This window comes from Hyla sarda, chromosome 3 (assembly GCF_029499605.1).
Source record: "Hyla sarda isolate aHylSar1 chromosome 3, aHylSar1.hap1, whole genome shotgun sequence".
NCBI lineage: Eukaryota > Metazoa > Chordata > Amphibia > Anura > Hylidae > Hyla > Hyla sarda.
The window spans coordinates 335321085-335348420 of NC_079191.1; the positions used below are offsets into that span (position 1 = coordinate 335321085).

At 46.8% G+C, this 27336-nt stretch overlaps 2 protein-coding genes across 3 annotated transcripts in view; one reads left to right on the forward strand and one right to left on the reverse strand.

The window, feature by feature from the left end:
- The window catches only part of ARV1 (ARV1 homolog, fatty acid homeostasis modulator), a 38762-nt gene extending 13075 nt beyond the window's left edge, over positions 1-25687 (reverse strand). Inside the window, exons 1-2 of one of the 2 annotated variants that reach the window (XM_056567367.1) lie at positions 25582-25687; positions 8323-8449 (exon numbers count right to left, since the gene is read on the reverse strand). In XM_056567367.1, the coding sequence (XP_056423342.1) occupies positions 8323-8448 (126 nt within the window). In that variant the 5' untranslated portion in view covers position 8449; positions 25582-25687. Of the gene's footprint in view, positions 1-8322; positions 8450-13229; positions 13382-25581 lie in introns of those variants that run through there. The other variant, XM_056567366.1, reaches the window with a different exon arrangement.
- Positions 13453-27336, forward strand: part of TTC13 (tetratricopeptide repeat domain 13) — an 87059-nt gene continuing 73175 nt past the window's right edge. Inside the window, exon 1 of the mRNA XM_056567365.1 lies at positions 13453-13742. Within this exon, the coding sequence (XP_056423340.1) occupies positions 13550-13742 (193 nt within the window). The 5' untranslated portion in view covers positions 13453-13549. The remainder of the gene's footprint in view (positions 13743-27336) is intronic.

Sequence of the window (27336 nt, forward strand, 5' to 3'; positions counted from 1 at the left end):
CCCGTCACCCATGTCCATCCCCCCGTCACCCATGTCCACCCTCCTGTCACTCTTGTCCATCCCCCTGTCACTCTTGTCCATCCCCCCCCGTCACCCATGTCCACCCTCCTGTCATCCATGTCCACCTTGTCCACTTCCCTGTCCATCCCTGTCACTCATGTTTACCCCCCCCGTCTACCCCCGTAGTCTACCCTGTCACCCATGTCCACCTTCCTGTTCACCAATCTGTCCCTTTGTCACACCAGTCCACCCCTCTGTCACTCCCAGTCTCTCATGTCCACCCTCCTGTCATCCATGTCCACCCCCATCCAACCCTCTGTCACCCCTGTCCATCCCTGTCCGCCATGTTCACCCTCCATTGTCCACCCCTCTGACCACATCCTATTCACCCATGTCCACCCCTCTGTCACCCCTGTCCACCCCTCTGTCACCCCCTATGCCCCAGTCACCCATGTACACTCTTCTACACCCATCTGTCACTCTTGTACACCTCCATACACCCCTCTGTCACCCATGTACACCCATCTATCACCCATGTACACTACTCTACACCCCTCCGTCACCCATGTACACTCCTCTACACCCCTGTCACCCATGTACACTCCTCTATACCCCTCTGTACACCCCTCCGTCACCCATGTACACCCATCTAAAAAAAAGTGCGGAGCCTAATAGGTTTGTTTTGCAGGTTTAACAGTGAAGAATTGTGTGTGGAAGAAAACGTGATGATGGCCCGGACCAGATGGCAAAGAGAAGGCAACGATGCAAATTAGAGAAGACGTCATTTTAACTACATACCCACTGATAAATAGATATAGTGCATTGCGTTTTTCCCTTTTTTTTGCTCGTCAACCTCGGTAGGGGTGCCCCGCGGAAAAATTTTTCCCCAAGGTGTGCCCCGACCCGAAAAAGGTTGGGAAACACTGCTCCAGATTAATAAAATGCCCCATATGTGGATGTTAAGTGCTCCACTGGCGCATTACAGGTCTCAGAAGAAAAGGAGCGCCATTGGTCTTTTGGAGACAGAATTTTGCTAAAATTGAAGTCAGGGGCCATGTGCATTTTAAAACCTACCATGATGACAGAACAGCAGAAACCCCCCACATGTGACACCATTTTGGAAACTAAACCCCTTCAGGAATGTAACAAGGGTTACAGGTAGTAATTACACCTCACAGGTTTTTTGAACAGTGGGCCGTAAAAGTGAAAAATTTGATTTTTAACACTAAAATGATGGTATTAACCAAACATTTTTAGTTTCACAAGTAGTAAGAGAAAAAAAGCTCCTTTCTCCAGAATAAGCATATACCCCATATATGGTGGTAAAGCACTATGCAGGTGCAAAACAGGGCTTAGGAGTGAGACAGCACAGATGAGATTTGAGGCCTAAAGAGGTGCTTCTGTTGAGGTTCTGACATAAAATCTAAAAAAAAAAAAAAAAAAAAAAAAAAAAAGTGACCCCAATTTTTAAACTACACCCCTCAAGGAAGGTAACAAGGGGTACAGTGAGTACTTACACCTCACAGGTTTTTTGAACAGGGGGCCGTAAATTTTAAAATTAGATTTTTTACACTAAAATGCTGGGGTTACCCAATTTTTAACATTTTCACAAGGGGTAATAAGAGAAATTGGGTTACAAATTTTGGAGGGCTTTTCCCCCTGACTATGGAAATACATCCACATATGGGGTAGCGTGCTGGGCGGGTGCCCAACACGGCTCAGAAGTCATAGAGGTCACTTTGTATTTGTGACCTATGGCATATCAGTAGCTGACGGTTACATACATTCCGAGGAAAATACAAAAATGAAACACCCACATGTGACACCATTACAGAAAGTACCCACCCTGAGGAATGGGTAGAGGGGTAAAGAGGACATTTTGAACGCACGGGTGTTTCCTAAATGTATTTTCCAGGAATGGATGAAGGGTAGCTTTTGACAATTGCAATTTTCAACCTATGTTCTGCTTCATCTTTCTGGGAACAACTAACATGTGACTCCGAATTGTCGCCTGGAAATACGACAGAGCTCAGCGAGAACTCTTCGCATTTGAGGCGGATGTTTGTTACGGACCTAACAGTTACATACATTCAGAGGAAAATACAAGAAAGGAACACCCACATGTGAGAATATTACAAACAGCACACCCCCTAGGGAAGGTGTATAGAGGTGAAGTGGAAATTTGGAACAGACAGGTGTTCCCTAAATTTTTTTTCCAGGAATGGATGAAGTGCACAATTTGGGGGGTTATGGGGGGGGGGGGATAAAAATTGCAATTTTAATACTGATATGACAATTCCCAGAATGATGAGCCAGAGTATTGCCGAAATAAAAATTGATGCCCGCCCCAAACCCTATACTCTGAATCATCATTCTGGGAATGTGATGTGTGTGGCCGTCCCTAACCTGTTACCTCAAATGTGCACCCCGCTCAGGTAGGGAGAGAGCGTTGCGCATTCGTGGCAACTGCAAACCCCCAATGTTGTTGACTCTGTGTCACATGACCCATTTTTTTGGGGGAAAAAAAAATATCAGGGGTATTGGGAAAGAGGTTCTTTTTTTTTGGGGGGGGGGGATGTTTTCAGACACCGCATTCAACTTTGATCGCAGCGTCCAAGGGGTTAATGCCAGGCATCACCGTGATTGGTGATGTTCGGCATTAGACACATACAATAATAAATTCCCCCTATTATTTTTAGGCCATATCGCCCAGTCCTAAGTTAAGTAGGGAGTGTAGCACTAAGGCTCAGACAGGCTCAGAGCTTCAGAATAGCAGAGTGCTGTCAGATGAAGCAGCAGAACATCAGAATAGCAGAGTCCTGTCAGAGGAGGCCGCAGAACATCAGAATAGAGCGCTGTCAGAGGAAGCAGCAGAACATCAGAATAGCAGAGCGCTGTCAGGTGGAAGCAGCAGAACATCAGAATAGCAAAGTGCTGTCAGAGGAAGCAGCAGAACATCAGAATAGCAGAGTGCTGTCAGGTGGAAGCAGCAGAACATCAGAATAGAGCGCTGTCAGAGGAAGCAGCAGAACATCAGAATAGCAGAGCGCTGTCAGAGGAAGCAGCAGAACATCAGAATAGCAGAGTCCTGTCAGAGGAGGCCGCAGAACATCAGAATAGAGCGCTGTCAGAGGAAGCAGCAGAACATCAGAATAGCAGAGCGCTGTCAGGTGGAAGCAGCAGAACATCAGAATAGCAAAGTGCTGTCAGAGGAAGCAGCAGAACATCAGAATAGCAGAGTGCTATCAGGTGGAAGCAGCAGAACATCAGAATAGAGCGCTGTCAGGTGGAAGCAGCAGAACATCAGAATAGAGCGCTGTCAGAGGAAGCAGCAGAACATCAGAAAAGCAGAGCGCTGTCAGAGGAAGCAGCAGGACATCAGAATAGAGCGCTGTCAGGTGGAAGCAGCCGAACATCAGAATAGCAGAGCGCTGTCAGAGGAAGCAGCAGAACATCAGAATAGAGCGCTGTCAGAGGAAGCAGCAGAACATCAAAATAGCAGAGCACTGTAAGGTGGAAGCAGCAGAACATCAGAATAGCAGAGCGCTGTCAGGTGGAAGCAGCAGAACATCAGAATAGCAGAGCGCTGTCAGAGGAAGCAGAAGACCATCAGAATAGCAGAGCGCTGTCAGAGGAAGCAGCAGAACATCAGAATAGCAGAGCGCTGTCAGAAGAAGCAGCAGAACATCAGAATAGCAGAGCGCTGTCAGAGGAAGCAGCAGAACATCAGAATAGCAGAGCGCTGTCAGAGGAAGCAGCAGGACATCAGGAAAGCAGAGCGCTGTCAGAGGAAGCAACAGAACATCAGAATAGCAGAGCGCTGTCAGAGGAAGCAGTAGGACATCAGGAAAGCAGAGCGCTGTCAGAGGAAGCAACAGAGGCAGAGCAGCTTAGGCAATAAGCTGAAAACTTAGCAGCGGTTATTGCTGCTTAGCTGTCCACCTTGTATAGATCTGTAGAAGGCCAATTTGCACTCGTCAACCCTAGTTGCAGCTCGCAGAGCTGTAGGTCCATTATTGCCACATTGTCCAGACATAGCTACTCACAACTATTATTTTCTGTTGTGCAGAGCAAAGTAATAAGCCATGGCTAGCACATTAAAGGGGTACGCCACTGGAAAACATTATTTAAAAAAAAAAAAAAAATTAAACAGATTTGTAAATTACTTCTATTTAAAAATCTTAATCCTTCCAGTAGTTATCAGCTGCTATATGTTGCACAGGAAGTTCTTTACTTTTTGAATTTCTTTTCTGTCTGACCACAGTGCTCTCTGCTGACACCTCTATCCATTTTAGGAACTGTCCAGAGCAGGATAGGTTTGCTATGGGGATTTGGTTCTACTCTAGACAGTTCCTAAAATGGACAGAGGTGTCAGCAGAGAGCACTGTGGTCAGACAGAAAGGAAATTCAAAAAGAAAAGAACTTCCTGTGCAAAATACAGAAGCTGATAAGTACTGGAAGGATTAAGATTTTTAAATAGAAGTAATATACAAATCAGTTTAACTTTCTGGCACCAGGTGATTTAACCCCTTGGGGACGGAGGGTTTTTTCATATTTGCACTTTCGTTTTTTCCTCCTTACCTTTTAAAAATCCTAACCCTTTCAATTTTGCACCTAAAAATCTATATGATGGCTTATTTTTTTGCGCCACCAATTCTACTTTGTAATGACATTAGTCATTTTACCCCAAAATCTACAGCGAAATGGAAAAAAAAAAATCATTGTGCGACAAAATTTAAGAAAAAACGCAATTTTGGTAAATTTTGGGGGCTTCCGTTTCTACGCAGTACATTTTTCGGTAAAAATTACAACTTCTCTATATTCTGTAGGTCCATACGATTAAAGTGATACCCTACTTATATAAGTTTGATTTTGTTTTATTTTTCCGCATATGGGGCGGTACGAGGGCTCATTTTTGGCGCCGTGATCTGACGTTTTTAGCGGTACCATTTTTGTATTGATCGGACTTTTTGATTGCTTTTTATTCATTTTTTCATGATATAAAAAGCGACCAAAAATACGTTATTTTGGACTTTGGAATATTTTTGCGCGTACGCCATTGACTGTGCGGTTTAATTAATGATATATTTTTATAGTTCGGATATTTACGCACGCGGCGATACCACATATGTTTATATTTATTTTTATTTAAATGGTGTTTTTTTTTTTATGGGAAAAGGGGGGTGATTTGAACTTTTATTAAGGAAAGGGTTAAATCCCATTAACTTTTTTTTTTGCAGTGTTATAGCTCCCATAGGGACCTATAACACTGCACACACTGATTACCAGCACTGTTCACTGCAAAGCCATAGCTTTGCAATGATCAGCGTTATCAGTGGTCGATTGCTCAAGCCTGCATCTCAATCGCCGAGGGGACACGCCGGAGGCAGGTAAGAGGACCTCTGCTCGTGTCCCAGCTGATCGGGACACCGCATTTTCACTGCGGTGGTCACGATCAGCCCTGCTGAGCAGCCGGGCAGCTTTCACTTTAGTTTTAGACGTGGCGTTCAACTTTGAACGCCGCATCTAAAGGGTTAAAAGCGCGTGGCACCGCGATCGCTGCTGCGCGCTATTAGCCCCGGGTCCCGGCATCAGATACATGCCGGGACCGACCCGATATGACATGGGGTCACCACGTTATATCGTTATATAGGTTAAGGAACACATTCAAGGAGCAAAACACCAAACGAAGTGTTTTTTGCAACCATGGGGAATTGATGCGGAACCTCATTGAAAATGTTAAAAATAGGTTCAGAGATTTCACAATTGGACAAGAAATCTTGCTGATCATTAAAATCCATATCTGGTAAAAATGTTGACCGATTTGCTGCTGCGGCCCATCAGGCTTTTACCTGGGCAAGTTCTGCTACTATACAGAGGGAAATAATTGATCTGCAAGAAGATGTAGCTTTGAAGGCTCAGTTCAATGATTGTGACCCTGTAACATTCTGGCCAAAGTTGGTTATTCCGGCTAAATATCCCCTGCTGCAAAAAATAGCAATCCATGTTCTTACTATGTTTGGTTCTACATATAGACGAGTGAATCTGCATTCTCCACTATGAATCTGGTAAAGAACAAATACCGCACTCGGACCACAGTTTGTCCGAATGGCTGTCACCCCCTTTGTTCCTAATTCCAAAGGGCTGGTGAAGCAGAAGAAATACCAGTTTTCCCACTAATAAACAATACTTCTGTATGTAAATAGTTAGACAATGTTTGTGAAAAGTTAAAAAAGACAACGTGTCATTTACACTGGAACTGGTTTACTAAAGTTTAGAAGACAACATTTACCCCTAGTGTTCAGCTCGGACCTTCACCTGACAGACACCGGTAGGTGGACCTTCACCTGACAGACACCGGTAGGTGGACCTTCACTAAAAGTAGTTGAGTACCCCTGATCTACATTATATAAAAAGTTTTTGTTGACGACAGGTACACTTTAATGCTGAGAATTTGAAATTCACAACACAAGTCAGTTTTGGCTAGAATTTTGGCTATTTTTCTCCACCTACATGTGACCCGCCCTGTAAATATTTTCTCTGCTATGCAATAAAGGATTCAGCAGACAGTATTTATGGAGGGACATTCAAAAAGTTCACTTTTATATTTTAGTTGAAAACAGTGAAGGCGAGAGAAGTATTAAAGGGGTATTCTGGGTTTATACATCTTATCCAAAGGATAGGGGGGATAAGATGTATGATCGCAGGGGACCTGCCCCTGGGGACCCCCGCGATCTCGGTGCAGCCCCCGACATTCTGTGCGGGTGCTGCTTCTGAGACGGGGACGTGACGTCACGGTCACGCCCCCCCTAATGACTGGAGGGGGCGTGGCGTGAGGTCACTAGGGGCGTGACCGTGACATCACATCCCCGTCTCGGAAGCAGCGCCCAGTGCAGTGAAGAAAACTGTTCCGTGTAGTAAAATGTGTCCAAGCAGCTGATGATAAATGCTGAGTCAGCAAAGCCACTGTGATTGGCTGAGACACGCACTCCCGCCCCATACTATTGGTTATTGGGGGGTGTGCATCCTCGCTCAGCTCAGTATTTGGCACCAGCTCCCTGGACACATTTCACTACACCCCGATCTCTGCGCTCTCAAAGCGGGATAAAGCAAACTGTATCCTTTCTATGAGAGCAGAGAGATCGGGACAGAAGTGGAGAACAAGGATGTTGAAAACTGTGTCCCTGCTGCTGCGTCTCACTCTTGCCGCTGCTGTAAAACTGTGAACCCGATCCCCACGGCTTTCATCAGCCTGGGGGATGTAGAAATGTGTGTCTCTGCTGCTGGCTCTCTCCATCCCGATCCCAGCGGTGAGGATGTAGGAATGTGTGTCCTAGTGCAGAGGCAGGGGAGACCGCTATTCATCACCGCTCTTCCCTGCCTCTGATTACTGCTTCTTCAAACCAGTGTACCCGTGCCTCACTGCTTCCCCGTGACGGTGTCCCCTGCCTCTGCACCGCAAGACACACATTTCTACATGGGGATCGGGGATGGAAAGACCTAGCAGCGGGGACACCCGTTTCTACATCCCCAAGGCTGAAGAGAGCCGTGGGGATCGGGTTCACAGTTTTAAAGCAGCAGCGAGAGCGAGCTGCAGCAGGGGGGACACAGTTGTCAACATCCCTGTTCCCCGCTTCTCTGCCCCGATCTCTCCACTCTCATATAGAAAATACAGTTTGCTATATTCCGCTGTGAGAGCCTGGAGATCAGGGTGTAGTGAAATGTGTCCAGGGAGCTGGTGCCAAATCCTGAGCTGAGCGAGGCTGCACACACCCCCACACAACCAATAGTATGGGGCGGGTGTGTGCATCTCAGCCAATCACAGTGGCTTTGCTGACTCAACATTTATAATCAGCTGCTTGGACACATTTCTCTACAGGGAACAGTTTTCTTCACTACACCGGCACAGAATGCCAGGGGGCTGCACAGAAATCGCGGGGGTCCTCAGCGATCATACATCTTATTCCCTATCCTTTGGATAGGAGATAAGAGGTATAAACCCAGAATAATATGACGGTCCGAGAGTGTTACGTGACTTGCATCACAAAGAAAGGTGACTATGTAGAAAAGTGATGTCATTTGTTTGTTTATGATGTAATTTATCTTGAAATACAGTTGGAAAAAAAAAAGTGCAGAAACTTTTTCCCATAACCTAGGTTGATCTTGGTCTATACGGTTACTTCTATTCTCCAGGTGAATGAAGCCAGAAACACCTCCTAGGGTCATTAGGACTACACGTATGGAAGATTTTTAGGGAACGCAATATACCTTGTTTATACCGTGAACTTGAAAAGTCATTTTCTATGGCCATGCACTACTTACACAGATAGTGATCTTCAGCACCCCGTGTTTGTAATCTCTATAAAGTTCTGTGGATTCCTCATTGCATTCAATGCACCTGTACAGCGGCTTCATATTTACTTGTGTGTCGTCCACATGGCCTTTCATTCTGTAATACAATAAATGACAATAATCAGAGCCCTAAGAAAGCTTCATTATATGGCACAAATAGTAGTTTTAGCCCCTTAGGGACACAGCCCATTTTGGCCTTGAGAACACAATTTCCTTTTTTTGTGTTTTCGTTTTTTCCTCCCCACCTTATACGCGGCTTGTTTTTGGCGTGACAAATTGTACTTTGTAATGATATCTTTAATTTTAACATAAAATGTACAGTGCTATACCAAGCAATATTATTCGTGTGGGGAAAATGAAAAATAACCAGCAATTACCCATTTAATTTTTTTGGGAGTGGGGGGGTTTGTTTTTTTTCCAATACACTTCAAGGGGTACTCCAGTGGATCCAAAGGATAGGGGATAAGATGCCTGATCGCGGGGGTCCCGCCGCTGGGGACCCCCGTGATCTTCCATGCCGCACCCCGTTAGAATCAGCCCCCAGAGCGTGCTCGCTCCGGGTCTGATTACTAGGGATCAACCGATTATCGGTATGGCCGATATCGTCCGATAATCACGATTTTGGGCATTATCGGTGTCGGCAATTACCTTGCCGATAAGCCGATAATGCCTTGCCCCCAAAATGCCTCCACTGCCCCGTGACCGCCCCCCCCCGACCCACCGCACCACGACCGCCCCCCCCCCCCCCGACCCGCCGCACCGCGTCGCACCCCCCACCGCACCGCCTAGGCCCCATTGCCTCCCCCATCCCCGGTTTTATAATTACCTGTTCCCGGGGCCCACGCTACTTCTTGCTCCTGCTGCGTCCTGCGTTACACTGTGCGCAATGACGAGTGACGTGACGTGCGCGACGTGACGTCACCGTCAGTGCGCACAGTGACAGCTCAGGAGGACGCCACCGGAGCCAGATGTAGAGTGGACCCCGGGAACAGGTAATTATAAAACCGGGGATGGGAAAGGCAATGGGGCCGGGGCGGTGCGGGGGCGGTCGCAGTGCGGGGGGGGGGGGGCGGTCGCGGTGCTTCAGGGGGCCCTGGCGTTGATAGGACTCAGGACCCCTGGACAGGCAGGGGGAGAGAGGCGGGTGGCGGCGGCGGCCTATGGCACTGCAAAAGCCACTGCAGTGCATTGATTTAAAGCGCCCGATCTGCAGTGGTGTCGCGGGGGGATAAATAGCCGATAACTTATACCGGAATATCGGTATAAGTTATCGGCCCTAACCTCCACCGATTATCGGTATCTGCCCTAAAAAAAACGATATCGGTCGATCTCTACTGATTACTGGCGATCACGGGGACGGAGCATAGTGACGTCATGGCTCCGCCCCCATGTGACATCACGCTCCAGGCCCTCCATAGGCTTGCATTGAGGGGGCGGAGCGTGATGTCACACGGGGCGGAGCCATGACGTCACTATGCTCCGTCCCCGTGATCGCCAGTAATCAGACCCGGAGCGAGCATGCTAGCGGCGGGACCCCCGTGATCAGGCATCTTATTCCCTATCCTTTGGATAGGGGATAAGATGCCTAAGCGCCAGAGTACCCCTTTAAAGGTAAAGTTTACACAGTATTTTTATTTTGTGGGTCAATACGATTATGATAATACCCAATTTATATAGGTTTTGTTTTATTTTACTACTTTTAAAAACTGTACCTTTTTTAAGGAAAATAAGTATGCTTAAAATTGTCCTCTCCCAGCCCCCTTTAACTTTAGGGGACATAGAACAACTGTATTATGCGGACTGGTCACTTCATAAAAGAAACAAGTTCTTCTTAAAAAACAAAACAAAAAAAAACCTCACAAACCAGGGAGGACATGATGCATTCGTAGTTCATATTGTACCAAAATCCACAAATAGTTAGGAATTCCCTCGCTGAATTTCCACAGTGGATCTGCATGGTTAAATTAAACGCCATTCCATAGACGAACAGCACAATCTTCCGCCAAAATTAAATTCCTTGTCGGGAGTTCCAACTTGTTAAACTGAGCAGCAGAACTCCCATTGAATGGGAGGCTGCTGTGAATTCATGAAGTATTGCTGCAGTGTGAACGGGGCCTTACAGTGCTCCCCAGATCGGTTTGAGGAGTTGTGCATAAAAGGTGCAGTAGAACACAGAGGGAAATAAATACAAAAACTGTTTGGCTTTCCCACAGCAGCCAATCACAGCTCAGATGTCCTATCTTAACAAGCTCAGTTTTGGTTTTCATTCATTCATTCACCTCAGCTTCTTGTATTCCTGGATTAACAAGTTCAGTTTTTAGCTAGAACTTTTGTCATGGATAATAGATATAAAATGAAGATCATTCTTCTAAAATGGCGGTTACATCCTCTATCACACCCTTTGTGACCATCCCCTTTTGGCACAAAGAAAATAAGATGCAATGCTTACGTACAGTAGTCTGCTAACCAATAAGAATGCTTATACAATGTGCTCCGCCCTACTGAAGGATATATCTTGTGTGTACACAATACAATAAATCAGAGAATTGTTTTGACCCAATGAGAGAGTCAGCGTGTTTTCTCCATGCACGTATTTATCTCATTTGGCTCAGGACATCAACCTAGAGTGGTCACTTGGAACACATCCAAAACACTTTAGGCACAGGAGCAGGTAAAATATTTGCCTATGTGCCCATAAGGGCATAAACGTTTGGACAGAGTAGAGAGCATCCACCAAACTGGAAGAGTGGTGCCATGTATCCCATATACTGCTTCACTGCATTAGAAACAGCTGGCTCCATGACCAATAAAGCGATACCACCCAGTGGCAAGTAAGATAAATCTCCACCCTCGACCAATAGCAGAAGATAGGTGAGGTTGTCCGCATCATTACAGACCATGCATTTTATCGACCTAAGTAAGACGTCGAAAGAACTTGGACTAATGGCAGAAGGTTATCTGGGGTGATAATTTAAAGGGGTTCTCCGATGCTTATTCATCTTATTCCCTATCCAAAGGATAGGGAATAAGATGCCTGATTGCGGGAGTCCCGCAGCTGGGGACACCCGTGATCATGCACGCAGCATCCCGTTTGTAATCAGCCTCCCGTAGGCTTGCATAAAGGGGCGGAGCGTGACGTCACACGCCGCCGGCCCTGTAGTCGCCCGTAATCAGACCCGGAGCGTACACACTCCGGGGGCTGATTACAAACGGGGTGCCGCGTGCATGATCACGGGGGCCCCCAGCGGCGGGACTCCCGCGATCAGGCATCTTATCGCCTATCCTTTGGATAGGGGATAAGATGAGTGAGCACCGGAGAACCCATTTAAATGTCTGGCTGAACCATAAGGATGGTCATGTCTGTATCTGGCATTATAACATGAAGCCATATCCTGTAGGTTCAACATTAGGATTCAACATGCTGGTGGTTAACGTGTCATGGTCTTGGGAACATTTTTCTGATATGACCATTGTTCATGTAAGGCTAGGTTCAGACTACAGAATCTCCGGGCAGAAAGTTTCCGCCCGAAGATTCCGAGTGTGGCTAGGACCGTGCGGACACTACAGTCTCCAATAGACTGTAATGTGTTCCGCAAGTATTTCCGCCTGAAGAATGACCAACGCCATCCTTCAGGCGGACATTTCCAATTTCCATTCACTACATTTTAGTAAGCGGAATTTCTGCCTGCAATTTCAAAGCAGAATTGCTGGTGGAAATTCCGTAGTGTGAACCTAGCCTAACCCAACCACCATTTTTGGGAAATACTGAAGCGGGCTGTGTGATCTGTTCCCACTCCTCTAAAAAATGTGCACCATGGAGCTGCTACAGCAGGGATGGGTGAAGATCAGTATAGAGGATGTCCACCACCTTATGGAATCTGTTCCAACATCTGAAAACTGATTGCCCAAAAAGGTGGACCAACCCGTCACTGAGCAGGCGGACCAACCCGTCACTGAGCAGGCGGACCAACCCGTCACTGAGCAGGCGGACCAACCCGTCACTGAGCAGGCGGACCAACCCGTTACTGAGTAGGCGGACCAACCCGTTACTGAGTAGGCGGACCAACCCGTCACTGAGCAGGCGGACCAACCCGTCACTGAGCAGGTGGACCAACCCGTCACTGAGCAGGTGGACCAACCCGTCACTGAGCAGGTGGACCAACCCGTCACTGAGCAGGTGGACCAACCCGTCACTGAGCAGGTGGACCAACCCGTCACTGAGCAGGTGGACCAACCAGTTACTGAGTAGGCGGACCAACCCGTTACTGAGTAGGCGGACTAACCCGTTACTGAGTAGGCGGACCAACCCGTTACTAAGCAGATGGACCTACCCATTACTAAGCAGGCAGACCAACCCGTTACTGAGTAGGCGGACCAACCCGTTACTAAGCAGGCAGACCTACCCGTTACTGATCAAGCGGACCTACCCGTTATTGAGTAGGCGCACCAACCCATTACTAAGCAGGCGGACCTACCCGTTACTGAGCAGTTGGACCAACCTGTTACTGAGTAGGTGGACCAACCTGTTACTGAATAGGCAGACCAACCACTTAATGAGCAGGTGTTCCTAAGGCAGTGATCATCAATATCAGCCAAGGCAACGTCTCCCTGCAGAATCAGTGGTCTAGTGTTGGTCTCAGGTGCAGGAAGCTGTGATGAGACGACCCCTTGCATGTAGTCCAGTGGACCCCAATGTGTGGCTCTCCAGCTATTGCAAAACGACAACTCCCATCATGCCCTGACAAAGAGCCACACGCTGGGGAACATTAGTCACTATGACAGATGCAAACCTCCAATGCATGCAGTAATCTGTATACATCCCATGACTACAATGAGCCTGGTGGCTGCACACAGGTAGCAGTATATACTCGCGGTACCTGTATATTGGTGGGGTCCTGACATGACGCTACGAGGTGTGAACGAGCATTAATCAGCACTATTGGGGCCACGACACACCCAACTCCGCTCTCTACCTGCCCCGGGAGCCTCAGCCTGTCCTGCTCTGACAGCAAACACTTCGTCCACTACTTCCTGCTCAGTGAATGAAGCGCTGAGGCTCACGGGAGATGTAGTTCTGGCGGCAACCCGCTGAACGTACGCGGCGCCCTGGAAGACTACAAGTCCCAAGCGCCCGGCGAGCAGTGGGTCTGACCTGCGGGCGGTGTGTACACAACACACGGGCACAGTTCTAGGGACGATGGTGGCACCTGGCCTGGGTGCACTGTACGCTGTGCTACTGCTGGTGACCGAGGTGACTGCCAGCGGGGGAGGCGGAGAGGGTCCCCTACACCGGTCACTACTCAGCCCGGATCTGGGCAGGCATGGCGGGCCCGGGGGCTGCAGTCACAGGGACCCAGAGTCTGACTCCGCCTGGGACCTTGAGGAGTGTGGTGAGTGCGGAGCTGGGACCTGTGGTGGGGATGATACTGCCCTATGGCTGATGCTGTGGGGGCACTCTATACTCTGTGGACTTGACATATTCTGAACACGCTTCGTACTCTGGTCACTACTCTCCATACCCTGTGGGCACACCATGCCCTGTGCTCTCCATACTCTGTGCCACACCAGTGGGCACTCCATACCCTGGGCACGCCGTGTAGTGGGCACTCCATACCCTGGCCATGCCGTGTAGTGGGCACTCCATAACCTGGGCACGCCGTGTAGTGGGCACTCCATATCCTGGCCATGCCGTGTAGTGGGCACTCCATACCCTGGGCACGCCGTGTAGTGGGCACTCCATACCCTGGGCACGCCGTGTAGTGGGCACTCCATACCCTGGGCACGCCGTGTAGTGGGCACTCCATACCCTGGGCACGCCGTGTAGTGGGCACTCCATACCCTGGGCACGCCGTGTAGTGGGCACTCCATACCCTGGGCACGCCGTGTAGTGGGCACTCCATACCCTGGGCACGCCGTGTAGTGGGCACTCCATACCCTGGGCACTCCGTGTAGTGGGCACTCCATACCCTGGGCACGCCGTGTAGTGGGCACTCCATACCCTGGGCACGCCGTGTAGTGGGCACTCCATACCCTGGGCACGCCGTGTAGTGGGCACTCCATACCCTGGGCACGCCGTGTAGTGGGCACTCCATACCCTGGGCACGCCGTGTAGTGGGCACTCCATACCCTGGGCACGCCGTGTAGTGGGCACTCCATACCCTGGCCATGCCGTGTAGTGGGCACTCCATAACCTGGGCACGCCGTGTAGTGGGCACTCCATACCCTGGCCATGCCATGTAGTGGGCACTCCATACCCTCTGGGCACTCCATACCCTGTGGGCACACCATGTCCCGTGCTCTCCATACTCTGTGCCACACCATATCCTTGGCACACCATGTCCTGGGCACTCCATACTCTGTAGGCACTCTTTACTCTGGGCATACCATGTTCTGGGCATGCCGTGTAGTGGGCACTCCATACCCTGGGCATGCCGTGTAGTGGGCACTCCATACCCTGGGCACGCCGTGTAGTGGGCACTCCATACCCTGGGCACTCCGTGTAGTGGGCACTCCATACCCTGGGCACGCCGTGTAGTGGGCACTCCATACCCTGGGCACGCCGTGTAGTGGGCACTCCATACCCTGGGCACGCCGTGTAGTGGGCACTCCATACCCTGGGCACGCCGTGTAGTGGGCACTCCATACCCTGGGCACGCCGTGTAGTGGGCACTCCATACCCTGGGCACGCCGTGTAGTGGGCACTCCATACCCTGGGCACGCCGTGTAGTGGGCACTCCATACCCTGGGCACGCCGTGTAGTGGGCACTCCATACCCTGGGCACGCCGTGTAGTGGGCACTCCATACCCTGGGCACTCCATACCCTGGGCACGCCGTGTCGTGGGCACTCCATACCCTGGGCACGCCGTGTCGTGGGCACTCTATACTCTGGGGGCACAACATATCCTTGGCACACCATGTCCCGGGCACTCCATACTCTCGGCACACTTGTTGCCCTCCCTAACCTGTCAGACCCTCACCTCTGTCTTCTGTAAATAAAGTTTATTCTAATAGAGGTATGCCACTCTCTAATATACTTCACTTCTGTTGTGGTTTCTCACCATTTCTGCTTGCTGTCAGTGAGTGAAATCATTCCTCTGAATAGTCCTCACCTAGTCATGCTCTTGGATTCAGATAAGTGTAGTTTACAGTATTTCTGCAGAACATTTTTGCCTCTGGTACAGTGGACCATGCTGTTCCATGTTGTGCACCCTGTTAGGGTAGGTTCACATGCTGCTGCTTTAACGCAGATTCTGGTGTAGAATTCACATGAAATTTGCTGACAAGGTTTCATCTTAGATGTGCTTGACTTCCCGCCACCTTGTTCACACATAAAGCCACGACAACCCTGTGATTTAGCGAGACTGTAAATTGCATCTAAAATGTTTGCGCCACTTGCTGTTACATTTGCAAAACCACAGAGAAGCTGTAAGCAGACCGCAGTCACACACAACTTGTAACCCGTGACTAGAGATGAGCGAACTTGCAGTAAATTCGATTCGTCACGAACTTCTCGGCTCGGCAGTTGATGACTTATCCTGCGTAAATTACTTCAGCCTTCAGGTGATCCGGTGGGTTGGAAAAGGTGGATACAGTCCTAGGAAAGAGTCTCCTAGGACTGTATCCATCTTTCCCAGCCCACCGGAACACCTGAAAGCTGAACTAATTTATGCAGGAAAAGTCATCAACTGCCGAGCCGAGAAGTTCGTGACAAATCGAATTTACTGTAAGTTCGCTCATCTCTACCCGTGACCATAAATGTAATGTCCTGCATGACCTTTAGCTCCGACATGGAATGACGCATTTCATGCTGGCTAGTACAGTTGCTAAGGCAACCGTACAACACCCAGCGAGTGAAATGCGTCTCTTCATGCTGGATTTGAAGATTGCGCAGGACATTAAATTTTGGCAGTACCCTTTAAAAGTTGGATATTGTGCAACTGTCACCTATTTCAGGTGGAGACAATGAGGCAGTGTATCCAAACAGTGTGCCTCCAGCTGTTGCAAAACTACAACTCTCCGCATGCCCGGACAGCCTTTGGCTGTCCGGGCATGCTGAGAGTTGTAGTTTTGCAACAGCTGGAGTCACCCTGTTTGGAAAACACTGCATTGAGGATTTGTTGCACATCCATGTGACAACCCCTTTAAACGACAAGTATCATAAAAAAAAAAATAAAAAAAAATTGACCCCCTATCTGAGAGCTGGGGCCCCCTGCGATATCCTCTTTAGAGCCCCGGGTCTCCTTCACAGGGGCACGTCACGACCCCCGCCCAAAGCAGGAGCCGGCCCGCCTCCTCTATATAGCTCTATGTGAGAGTCGAAGATTGCTGAAAGGATATATGGAGGGGGCATGGCAGCCCCTGCTTCAGGAGGGGGTCGTGATGCGCCACTGTGAGGGAGAGCCAGGGCTCTAAACAGGAAATCACGGGAACCCCAGCGCTCGGACCCCCCGCAATTTAAAACTTCGGATAGGGGATAATTTATTTTTATTTTTTTTCATGATACTTGTCCTTTAAAGCGTTACTGCCATTTGAATAAAGTTTTGGCATTTTGAACAGCTAAGACACCCTCCAGTTGTAAGTTGTGGTGGAGTAAAGCGCACATCAGCGCACTTCACTCCCCAGTTTGGCGAGGAGTCTGACTTTTTACAGTAGACCGGCTCCGTTATGGTCTTCTGTATTGAGCGAGGAGCCGGAGAGTGAAGCATACTGCTGTGTACGTCACCCAGCTATTGCGAACAATCGGAGGGGGTTTCCGTACTGTCTATGCAATGTGTTAAAAGTTAACTTAAAGGGGTACTCTGGTGGAAAACTTTTTTTTTTTTTTTTTTTTTTTTTATCAACTAATGCCAGAAAGTTAAACAGATTTGTAAATTACTTCTATTAAAAATCTTAATCCTTCCAGTACTTATTAGCTGCTGAATACTGCAGAGGAAATTATTTTCTTTTTGGAACACAGAGCTCTCTGCTGAATCATGAGCACAGTGCGCTCTGCTGACCTCTGCTGTCCATTTTAGGAACTGTCCAGAGCAGCCTATGTTTGCTATGGGGTTTTTCTCCTACTCTGGACAGTTCTTAAAATGGACAGAGATGTCAGCAGAGAGCACTGTGCTCGTGATGTCAGCAAAGAGCTCGGTGTTCAAAAAAGAAAATAATTTCCTCTGTAATATTCAGCAGCTAATAAGTACTGAAAGGATTACGATTTTTTTTAATAGAAGTAATTTACAAATCTGTTTAACTTTCTGGCACCAGTTGATAAAAAAAAAAAAAAAAAAGTTTTCCACCGGAGTACCCCTTTAAATGATATTTATGCTTTAGATATCTTTTTTAGGAACATCTTAGGAACACATTTGTAACTTCTGCTTTTTAAAGGGGTACTTCGGAGGAAAAACAAGTTTTCAGATCAACTGGTGCCAGAAAGTTATGCAGAGTAGTAAATTACTTCTATTAAAAAATCTTAATCCTTCCAGTACTTATCAGCTGCTGTATGCTGCAGAGGAAGTTGTGTAGTTCTTTCCAGTTTGGCCACAGTGCTTTCTGCTGACACCTCTGGCCATGTCAGGAACTGTCCAGAGCTGGAAAGGTTTGCTATGGGGATTTGTTCTAGCAAGAACTACACAACTTCCTCTTTAGTATACAGCAGCTGATAAGTACTGGAAGAATTAAGATTTTGAAATAGAAGTAATTTACAAATCTTTTTTCACCTTTTTTGGCTCCAGTTGATTTGAAAATTTTTTTTTTCCCCTCTGAGGTACCCTTTAAAGGGGTACTCCATGCTTTTGAGTCCAGTTAGATATCTGTTTACACTAACGCCACTTTTTTTGTTGGGAGGCTTATATATACCTACAACAGACTGTGTGAACCTTGCCTAAATTTGGAGGGACTTTTTTTTATTTTTTTTAAATCAACTGGTGCCAGAAAGTTAAACAGATTTGTAAATTACTTCTATTAAAAAATCTTAATCCTTCCAGTACTTATTCGCTGCTGAATACTACAGTGAAAATTCTTTTCTTTTTGGAACACAGAGCTCTCTCCTGAATCACGAACACAGTGCTCTCTGCTGACACATCTGTCCATTTTAGCATATGTTTTGGGGATTTTTTCCTACTCTGGACAGTTCTTAAAATGGTGTCAGCAGAGAGCACTGTGCTCGTGATGTCAGTAGAGAGCTCTGTGTTCCAAAAAGAAAGAAATACATTTTCTCTGTAATATTCAGCAGCTAATAAGTACTGGAAGGATTAAGATTTTCTAATAGAAATCATTTACAAATCTGTTTAACTTTCTGGCACCAGTTGATTTTAAAAAAGTTTTCCACCGGAGTACCCCTTTAACCCCTTAAGGACAATGGACGTACTCCTACGCCCCCGTTTCCGAGTCCTTAAGGACCGAGGACGTAGGAGTACGTCCTGTCCTTTCCCGGCCCCCCGCCGCTAGCCGGAGGGGAGCCGGTGCCCGATGCCTGCTGAAATCGTTCAGCAGGCATCGCGGCATATCGCCCAGGGGGGTCATTATGCCCCCCCCCATGTCGGCGATGGCCGCAGATCGCTGGACAATTCAGTCCAGCGATCTGCGGCGATTCCGGGTCAATCGGGTCTCCAGTGACCCGGAATTACTGGCAGAGACGGCCCCGAACAGCCAGAGTCTGCAGGGGTGAGGTGGCACTGGTGCCACCTCACGATCGCCCTGATTCGTCGACCGGATTACCGGCCGACCAATCAGGGCGCCTGCTGCGGGTGTCACTCCCGCACCCGCTCCGCCCCTCTTCCTCAGGACGTGAGCGGGTGCGGGACGTGCACCCCTGGTGCTGGGGACCCCGATCCCCGACGTTAATGTTGGGATCGGGGCCCCAGGAGCGACGGCGGCGGCGGGACTGACCTGTGCGGCGATCAAGCAGCAGCAGGAGGTGAGTGACAGCCTCCTGCTGTTGCTTAGCAACAGCTCCCAGCATGCAAAAAAGGGCATGCTGGGAGCTGTAGTTATGCAACAGGAGGAGGCAGACCACCACAACTCCCAGCATGCACTTATGGGCATGCTGGGACTTATGGTTTTGCAACAGCTGGAGGCACATTCTTTCTATGGAAAAGTGTACCTTCAGCTGTTGTGTAACTACAACTCCCAGCTTGCACAAACAGCTTAAGTGCATGCTGGGAGTTGTAGTGGTGCATCTGCTGGTTGCATAACTACAACTCCCAGCATGCCCATTGGCTGTCGGTGACTGCTGAGAGTTGTAGTTTTGCAACAGCTGAAGGCACACTGAGTTAAGTAGCAAACCAGTGTGTTTCCAGCTGTTGCATAACTACAATCCCCAGCATCCCCAGCCAAAGTAGTATGCCTCCCGCTGTTGCATAACTACAACACCCAGCATGCCCTTCCGCTGTCCGTACATGCTGGGGGTTGTAGCTTTTGCAACAGCTGAAGGCACACTGGTTGCAAAACACTGAGTTTGTTGCCAAACTCGGTGTTTCACAACCTGTGTGTCTCCAGCTGTTGCAAAACTACAACTCCCAGCATGCACTGATAGACCGTACATGCTGGGAGTTGTAGTTTTGCAACAGCTGGATGTTCCCCCCCCCCCCCAATGTGAATGTACAGGGTACACTCACATGGGCGGAGGATTACAGTAAGTATCCGGCTGCAAGTTTGAGCTGAGGCAAATTTTCTGCTGCAGCTCAAACTGCCAGCGAGAAACTACTGTGAACCCCCCCGCCCGTGTGACTGTACCCTAAAAACACTACACTACACTACCACAAAATAAAATAAAAAGTAAAAAACACTACATATACACATACCCCTACACAGCAACCCTCCCCTCCCCAATAAAAATGAAAAACGTCTGGTACGCCACTGTTTCCAAAACGGAGCCTCCAGCTGTTGCAAAACAACTACTCCCAGTATTACCAGACAGCCACTGACTGTCCAGGCATGCTGGGACTTTTACAACAGCTGGAGGCACCCTATTTGGGAATCACTGGCGTAGAATACCCCTATGTCCACCCCTATGCAAGTCCCTAATTTAGGCTTCAAATGCGCATGGCGCTCTCACTTTGGAGCCCTGTCGTATTTCAAGGCAACAGTTTAGGGTCACATATGGGGTATCGCCGTACTCGGGAGAAATTGTGTTACAAATTATGGGGGGTATTTTCTGCTATTACCCTTTTTAAAAATCCAAAATTTTTTTTTTTTTTTTACATATGCAAAAGTTGTGAAACACCTGTGGGGTATAAAGGTTCACTTAACCCCTTGTTACGTTCCCCGAGGGGTCTAGTTTCCAAAATGGTATGCCATGTGGTTTTTTTTTTGCTGTCCTGGCACCATAGGGGCTTCCTAAATGCAGCATGCCCCCAGAGCAAAATTTGCTTTCAAAAAGCCAAATGTGACTCCTTCTCTTCTGAGACCTGTAGTGCGCCAGCAGAGCACTTCTCACCCCCATATGGGGTGTTTTCTGAATCGGGAGAAATTGGGCTTCAAATTTTGGGGGGTATTTTCTGCTATTATCCTTTTTAAAAATGTAACATTTTTGGGAAACCAAGCATTTTAGGTAAAAAAAATTTTTTTACATATGCAAAAGTCGTGAATCACCTGTAGGGTATTAAGGTTCACTTTACCCCTTGTTACGTTCCCTGAGGGGTCTAGTTTCCAAAATGGTATGCCATGTGTTTTTATTTTGCTGTCCTGGCACCATAGGGGCTTCCTAAAGGTGACATGCCCCCCAAAAACCATTTGACGCTCCTTCCCTTCTGAGCCCTCTACTGCGCCCGCCGAACAATTAACATAGACATATGAGGTATGTGCTTCCAAGAGAGAAATTGGGTTTCAAATACAAGTAAAAATTTTCTCCTTTTTACCCCTTGCAAAAATTCAAAAATTGGGTCTACAAGAACATGCGAGTGTAAAAAATGAAGATTGTGAATTTTCTCCTTCGCTTTTCTGCTATTCCTGTGAAACACCTAAAGGGTTAATACACTTATTGAATGTCATTTTGAATACTTTGGGGGGTGTAGTTTTTATAATGGGGTCATTTATGGGGTATTTCTAATATGAAGACCCTTCAAATCCACTTCAAACCTGAACTGGTCCATGAAAAATAGCGAGTTTGAAAATTTTGTGAAAAATTTCCAAATTGCTGCTGAACTTTGAAGCCCTCTGGTGTCTTCCAAAAGTAAAAACTCATTAATTTTATGATGCAAACATAAAGTAGACATATTGTATATGTGAACCCAAAAATGTTTTATTTTGAATATCCATTTTCCTTACAAGCAGAGAGCTTCAAAGTTAGAAAAATGCTAAATTTTCTTTTTTTTCATCAAATTTTGGGATTTTTCACCAAGAAAGGATGCAAGTTACCACAAAATTTTACCACTAAGTTAAAGTAGAATATGTCACGAAAAAACAATCTCGGAATCAGAATGATAACTAAAAGCATTCCAGAGTTATTAATGTTTAAAGTGACAGTGGTCAGAATTGCAAAAAACGCTCTGGTCCTTAAGGTGTAAAATGGCCTGGTCCTTAAGGGGTTAAGGTGTCCATGCAAATTTAGGCTAGGTTCACACAGTCTGTTATAGGTATATATTGGCCTTCCAATAGTATAAACAGATATCTAACTGGACTCAAAAGCATGGTCTGCTGCACTTTAGAGCCCTATAAAGTAAACAGACATGTGGGAAGTGGCCCAGACATACTCAATAGTTACATAGTCAGTACGGTTGAAAAAAGACATATGTCCATCAAGTTCAACCAGGGAATTGAAGGGTAGGGGTGTGGCACGATATTGGGGAAGGGATGGGATTTTATATTTCTTCATAAGCATTAATGTTACTTTGTTTCAGGAATGTATCTAATCCTGTTTTAAACCTGTAAATTTTTCCTGCTATGACCAGTTCCTGAGGTAGACTGTTCCATAAGTTCACAGTTCTCATGGTAAAGAAGGCGTGTCGCCCCTTGAGACTAAACTTTTTCTTCTCCAGAGGGAGGGAGTGCCCCCTCGTCCTTTGGGGGGGTTTAACCTGGAACAGTTTTTCTCCATATTTTTTGTATGGGCCATTAATATACTTATATACATTTATCATATCCCCCCTTAGTTGATCCAATGAAAAAAGATATGGAGGCACTCCGGTCACCAGCGATGTATCGGGTCCAGTCCTGATTTAGAAATAATACATCGCTGGTGACCCGAGTGCCTCCATATCTTTTTTTCATTGGATATGCATCTGATCTCTGGCTGAGCACCGTGCGTGGAGTGATGGGTGAGTTGGCTGCAGTGCAGACTGGGCCGATCCGATCGAGCAGTGCTGACTGTGAACTGTACTCTTTGTTGGTTTGTTGTATACTCGATAGTTGACTGTGTTCACATTAAAGTGAATGGGCCACAGTATACAATGGTACCCTTTTTGTGACGGGATGCCAACGTGTACCTCTGGCAGACTGTATTAATGCGGTTTGAACCTATTCGTATTCAGGCAGCAACTGTTTTGCCTTTTAATCCTATTATCAGAATGGGACTTGTGCACATACTTTGGCCTTAGCACAGTGTTTTTCAAACAGCGTGTCTCCAGCTGTTGCAAAGCTACAACTCTCAGCAGGTGCAGACAGCCAGCGGCTACCTTAGCACTGCCCGGTGTGCAGGTGTGTCTGTCCATGCCCGTTGTGCTATCAGGCGGGAGAGTAAAAGTGGCCATACACATTAGAGGTGTACCTTTCACCAGATTATGTCAGAGGAGGGAAGGATTGGGCATGTTGGGTTTCAACTGCTCGATCCTTTTGTTCTTGGTATGCAAGTCTGACAGCAGCTTACACTCCTCTCCCCCTACAGAACACATGAATACTTGGTCATTATGAGCGTTCTTGTGTAGGGGGGACCAAGAGAGGCAACTGTGGGCAAAACAAGTATTCAGCTGACAAATGTTTTGTATGTATGGCAAGCTTAAAGGGGTACTCCGTTGGAAAACATTTTTTTTTTTTGTTTTTTTATCAACTGATGCCAGAAAGTTAGACAGATTTGTAAACTACTTCTATTTAAAAATTATAATCCTTCAGAACCTGGTAATTGGTTCTGAAGCCCCAAAATGTCATCCAAAAATAGGAAAAGGTGAGGATTAAAGATAAATAAGTAGATAACTAATATAGATAAAACAAGTTCTTACATATAAAAGTAAGAAATAGCTGCTGGGAGCTGTAAATCACTGTCTATGTCAGTGTTTCTCACCCAAGGTGCCTCCAGCTGTTGCAAAACTACAACTACCATCATGCGTTGGCTGTCCGGGCATGCTGGGAGTTGTAGTTTTTCAACAGCTGGAGGCACACTGGTTGGGAAATAATGGTTTATGTAGAGAACAGGAGCTTCTTCAGGGTCCTATACAGTACACACAGTGTCCCAAATGGAGCCACCCTTACTTGGTGTCCAAAGGAGCAGCTAACCCTGGCACAGGTAAGGAGTAGTACAGAACATGTAGTTCCTCCCTGTACTGTAGGGGGCGCTACCAGACATTCAGTGCTTGTACTTCAGTAATACAGGTGATTTACCAGTAAAATGCCAATTCTGATTGGTCAGTTGATCCAGTTGTGACACGTTTCACAGATCTGGACTGTCAGTAGCATTGTATGTTGAGTCTGGTTTCAAGTTACAATGGTCCAGAAAAGACCATTGTATGTTGAAACTTTTGTATGCTGTGGCCATTGTAAGTTGAGGGATCACTGTATATATTTCACACCTGGGTGTAGGTGTATAATCATTATACCTCGGCTAATAAATTGTGAGCTGCACATTATAATTTATTTTTTTTCCCTCTAATTTACAAATCTGTTTAACTTTTTGGCACCAGTTGATTTAAAAAATAAATAAATAAATGTTTTTTAGGGGAGTACCCCTTTAAGGGTAGGGTCACATTTTGCTGCATATTTTCTGCAGCTGATTTTGCTACCCATTGACTTCAATCTGTAGGAAAATACGCAGCTGCCAATACGCAGCAAAATGCGTCACGTGTGACCCCTTACCCTGAGGAAGTATTCTTATTATGAAAAGTCATTCCCTATCCACAGTATAGAAAATTTTGTAGTGGATCAGTAGGGTCCATCCTTGGATGCTAAATGTCCTGACCCCCATAGAGAATGAGTGGAGTACTGGCAACAAATTCATATTGGCACTCTTTTCATTAGGAATACATTTGTCCTCTTGGTCTCAGCGGGTAGTTCTCCCCTGCTAGATACACACATCAGCTTTTTGTTATTGGGAAATCTTGTCGCAAGACTTTTGTCATTTGTGGGGTCAATAGCACCAGTTCTAGTCTTCATTTAACTGGATGGCAATGGGTCTCCCTCCATGTGTGTATTATGGATCTGTGGACGCTCCATATGGTGCCTACAAGATCTGTCATCTCCCTAAGAACCTATGCTTCTAGGGCAGACTATTACTCAGGCAGGGATACAATATCATACTGGGTATTTCCTTGGGTGCCATATAATAGATCTTGCTTGTTCAGAGGGAAAACTAAGAACAAATATAGGCGCCAACTAAGTGCCATTACCAATGGTCGGGTGGAGAGGCGAGGATGATCAATGTCAACTCACCTGGTGGTGTTGCGTGGCAGGCACAACACTGTTAAACGCAAGCAGGAGCTGACAATTTGCTCCAAGGTAATCCAGTGGCTGCCCAGCTGTATACCCCGTCATCAAAGATGGCGGTGTCGGTATGCAAACATCTGGAGGGAGAGCTTCAGTGCCCCTTGTTCCTCGTGGAAAAAAAAAAAAACTGATGCGGCGCCTTCAGATATATTTGGTGTTGATGGAATTCAATAATGAGCCAAGACGTATCTTATATTAGGAAGTTACAGACAAAGCGTTTTGCCAGGATAAGGTCAGGTCTGAACCTGAGTAAGTGAGGTTATTTTCTTGAAACACGTTGTCTGTAACTTCCAAAGGCGCCGCATCAGCATTTCCCCCCCCCCCCCCCCCCACAAGGAACAAGGGGCACTGAAGCTCTCCCTCCAGATGTTTGCATATAATAGATCTTGACTGATGGCCGCCATCTATACATGCAGATACACCACAGCCATTAGTCAATAGCTATGAGTCTATATTGCCCTTTATTAGCCAAATCACACGCTACTTCTTATGACACCTGTCCCTTGCGTACTGTAGAATATCATGGCAACAAATTCTCTTTATCCCCATTCACAGATATGAAATAGGGACATGTAACAAGCTATGAATCTAAAACAGTTGTATAACACACATACCTTTACAAGAAGAATGGCAGCTATGTTTAAGTAGGTTGCTATGAGGCTAAAACAACCTAAACTGCCAAAACAGGAAGGGTTGTCATGAGGATACAGCACAGAAGCTAGAAACTTTAGACATGAGTAAGATATGTGAATATTCATGGTTTTAACAGACACAAAAGGGGCTCTGATATATGTCTACTGGTGGCTTTCTTTTAGGATAGAGTCACAAGTGGCCACAGTGCCCAATTGCCAATGTAGTAATGCTGCGCCACATCAATTTATGTTATGGAAAGGCTACTGAGGAATTGCTGACTACTCTTTTTATTTAGGGCAGACCTTTTTTATTTATCAGGCGTACTTTAAATGGGCACTGTCACCAACTTTATTTTTTGATATGTTGTAGTACTTATGTACTACAACATATCTCTAAATACTTTTATTATTTTTTTTCATTGTCTGTGTGTTTTTATAGGAGTCCAAAAACAGGAAGTGAGGGCAGGACAAGCAGGGCTCTGTACACTGAGGACAAGCAGGGCTCTGTACACTGAGGACAAGCAGGGCTCTGTATACTGAGGACAAGCAGGGCTCTGTATACTGAGGACAAGCAGGGCTCTGTATACTGAGGACAAGCGGGGCTCTGTATACTGAGGACAAGCGGGGCTCTGTATACTGAGGACAAGCGGGGCTCTGTATACTGAGGACAAGCGGGGCTCTGTATACTGAGGACAAGCGGGGCTCTGTATACTGAGGACAAGCGGGGCTCTGTACACTGAGGACAAGCGGGGCTAAATGTACACTGAGGACAAGCGGGGCTCTATGTACACTGAGGACAAGCGGGGCTCTATGTACACTGAGGACAAGCGGGGCTCTATGTACACTGAGGACAAGCGGGGCTCTATGTACACTGAGGACAAGCGGGGCTCTATGTACACTGAGGACAAGCGGGGCTCTGTGACATGTCCCCGGCTCACACATGAGGATGATTGACAAGCCAGGAGTCTGCACAGAGCCCTGCTTGTCCTGCCCTCACTTCCTGTATTTGGACTCCTCATAGAGACACACAGGCAATAGCTGCAGAGACAGCATTTTTTGTGTATTACAAATATACATATAATTGTATTATCTACATTATGTAAAAAGTTTTTGTTTAAGTTTAAGCCATATCTACATTTTTCTACATCACCAGACAACTTCTTTAATATTTTTCTAATGTTTTCTAACTAACCTGTATCATTGACAGCGTTAGTAAAGCAGAGCAAAGTGCTGTCAGTATCTGGGGGCACTTCTGGTTTACTATGCCAGGCCGCATGATAATGTGAGGATTACGTTACGCATTTTCATAATTTATCTTATGATGTAAAAAAGCGTTTGGTCGGTTTTCTGCGACCAGATCTCCTTATATAGAAGTAACCTGCAGACACCAGCACTTCCATTGTATATTCCTCCTGTAATCTATCTCAGCACAGTCATAACTAGGTCTGCTGGGGATATATATTGTCTCTTAGTTTTATTACAAATATTACCGGCTAGCAGGATGGAATTGTTATGGTCACAATCCATTTCTCTGGACTCTGTTTATAGTGAAATAAGATCTAATGTCTCTCTGGCTTCGTCTGTCTTCCCAGGAAGCAGCAGATGCAGTTCTCTTGTTGGAGCAGGACAGAAGCCTTGCACCAGATACTGCTTCTCCTAGTTATGGGGCTCTATAGACCAGAGTCAATTGCATCCTTATCCAATCTCTTATTGACTATACACATCCATTAACATGCA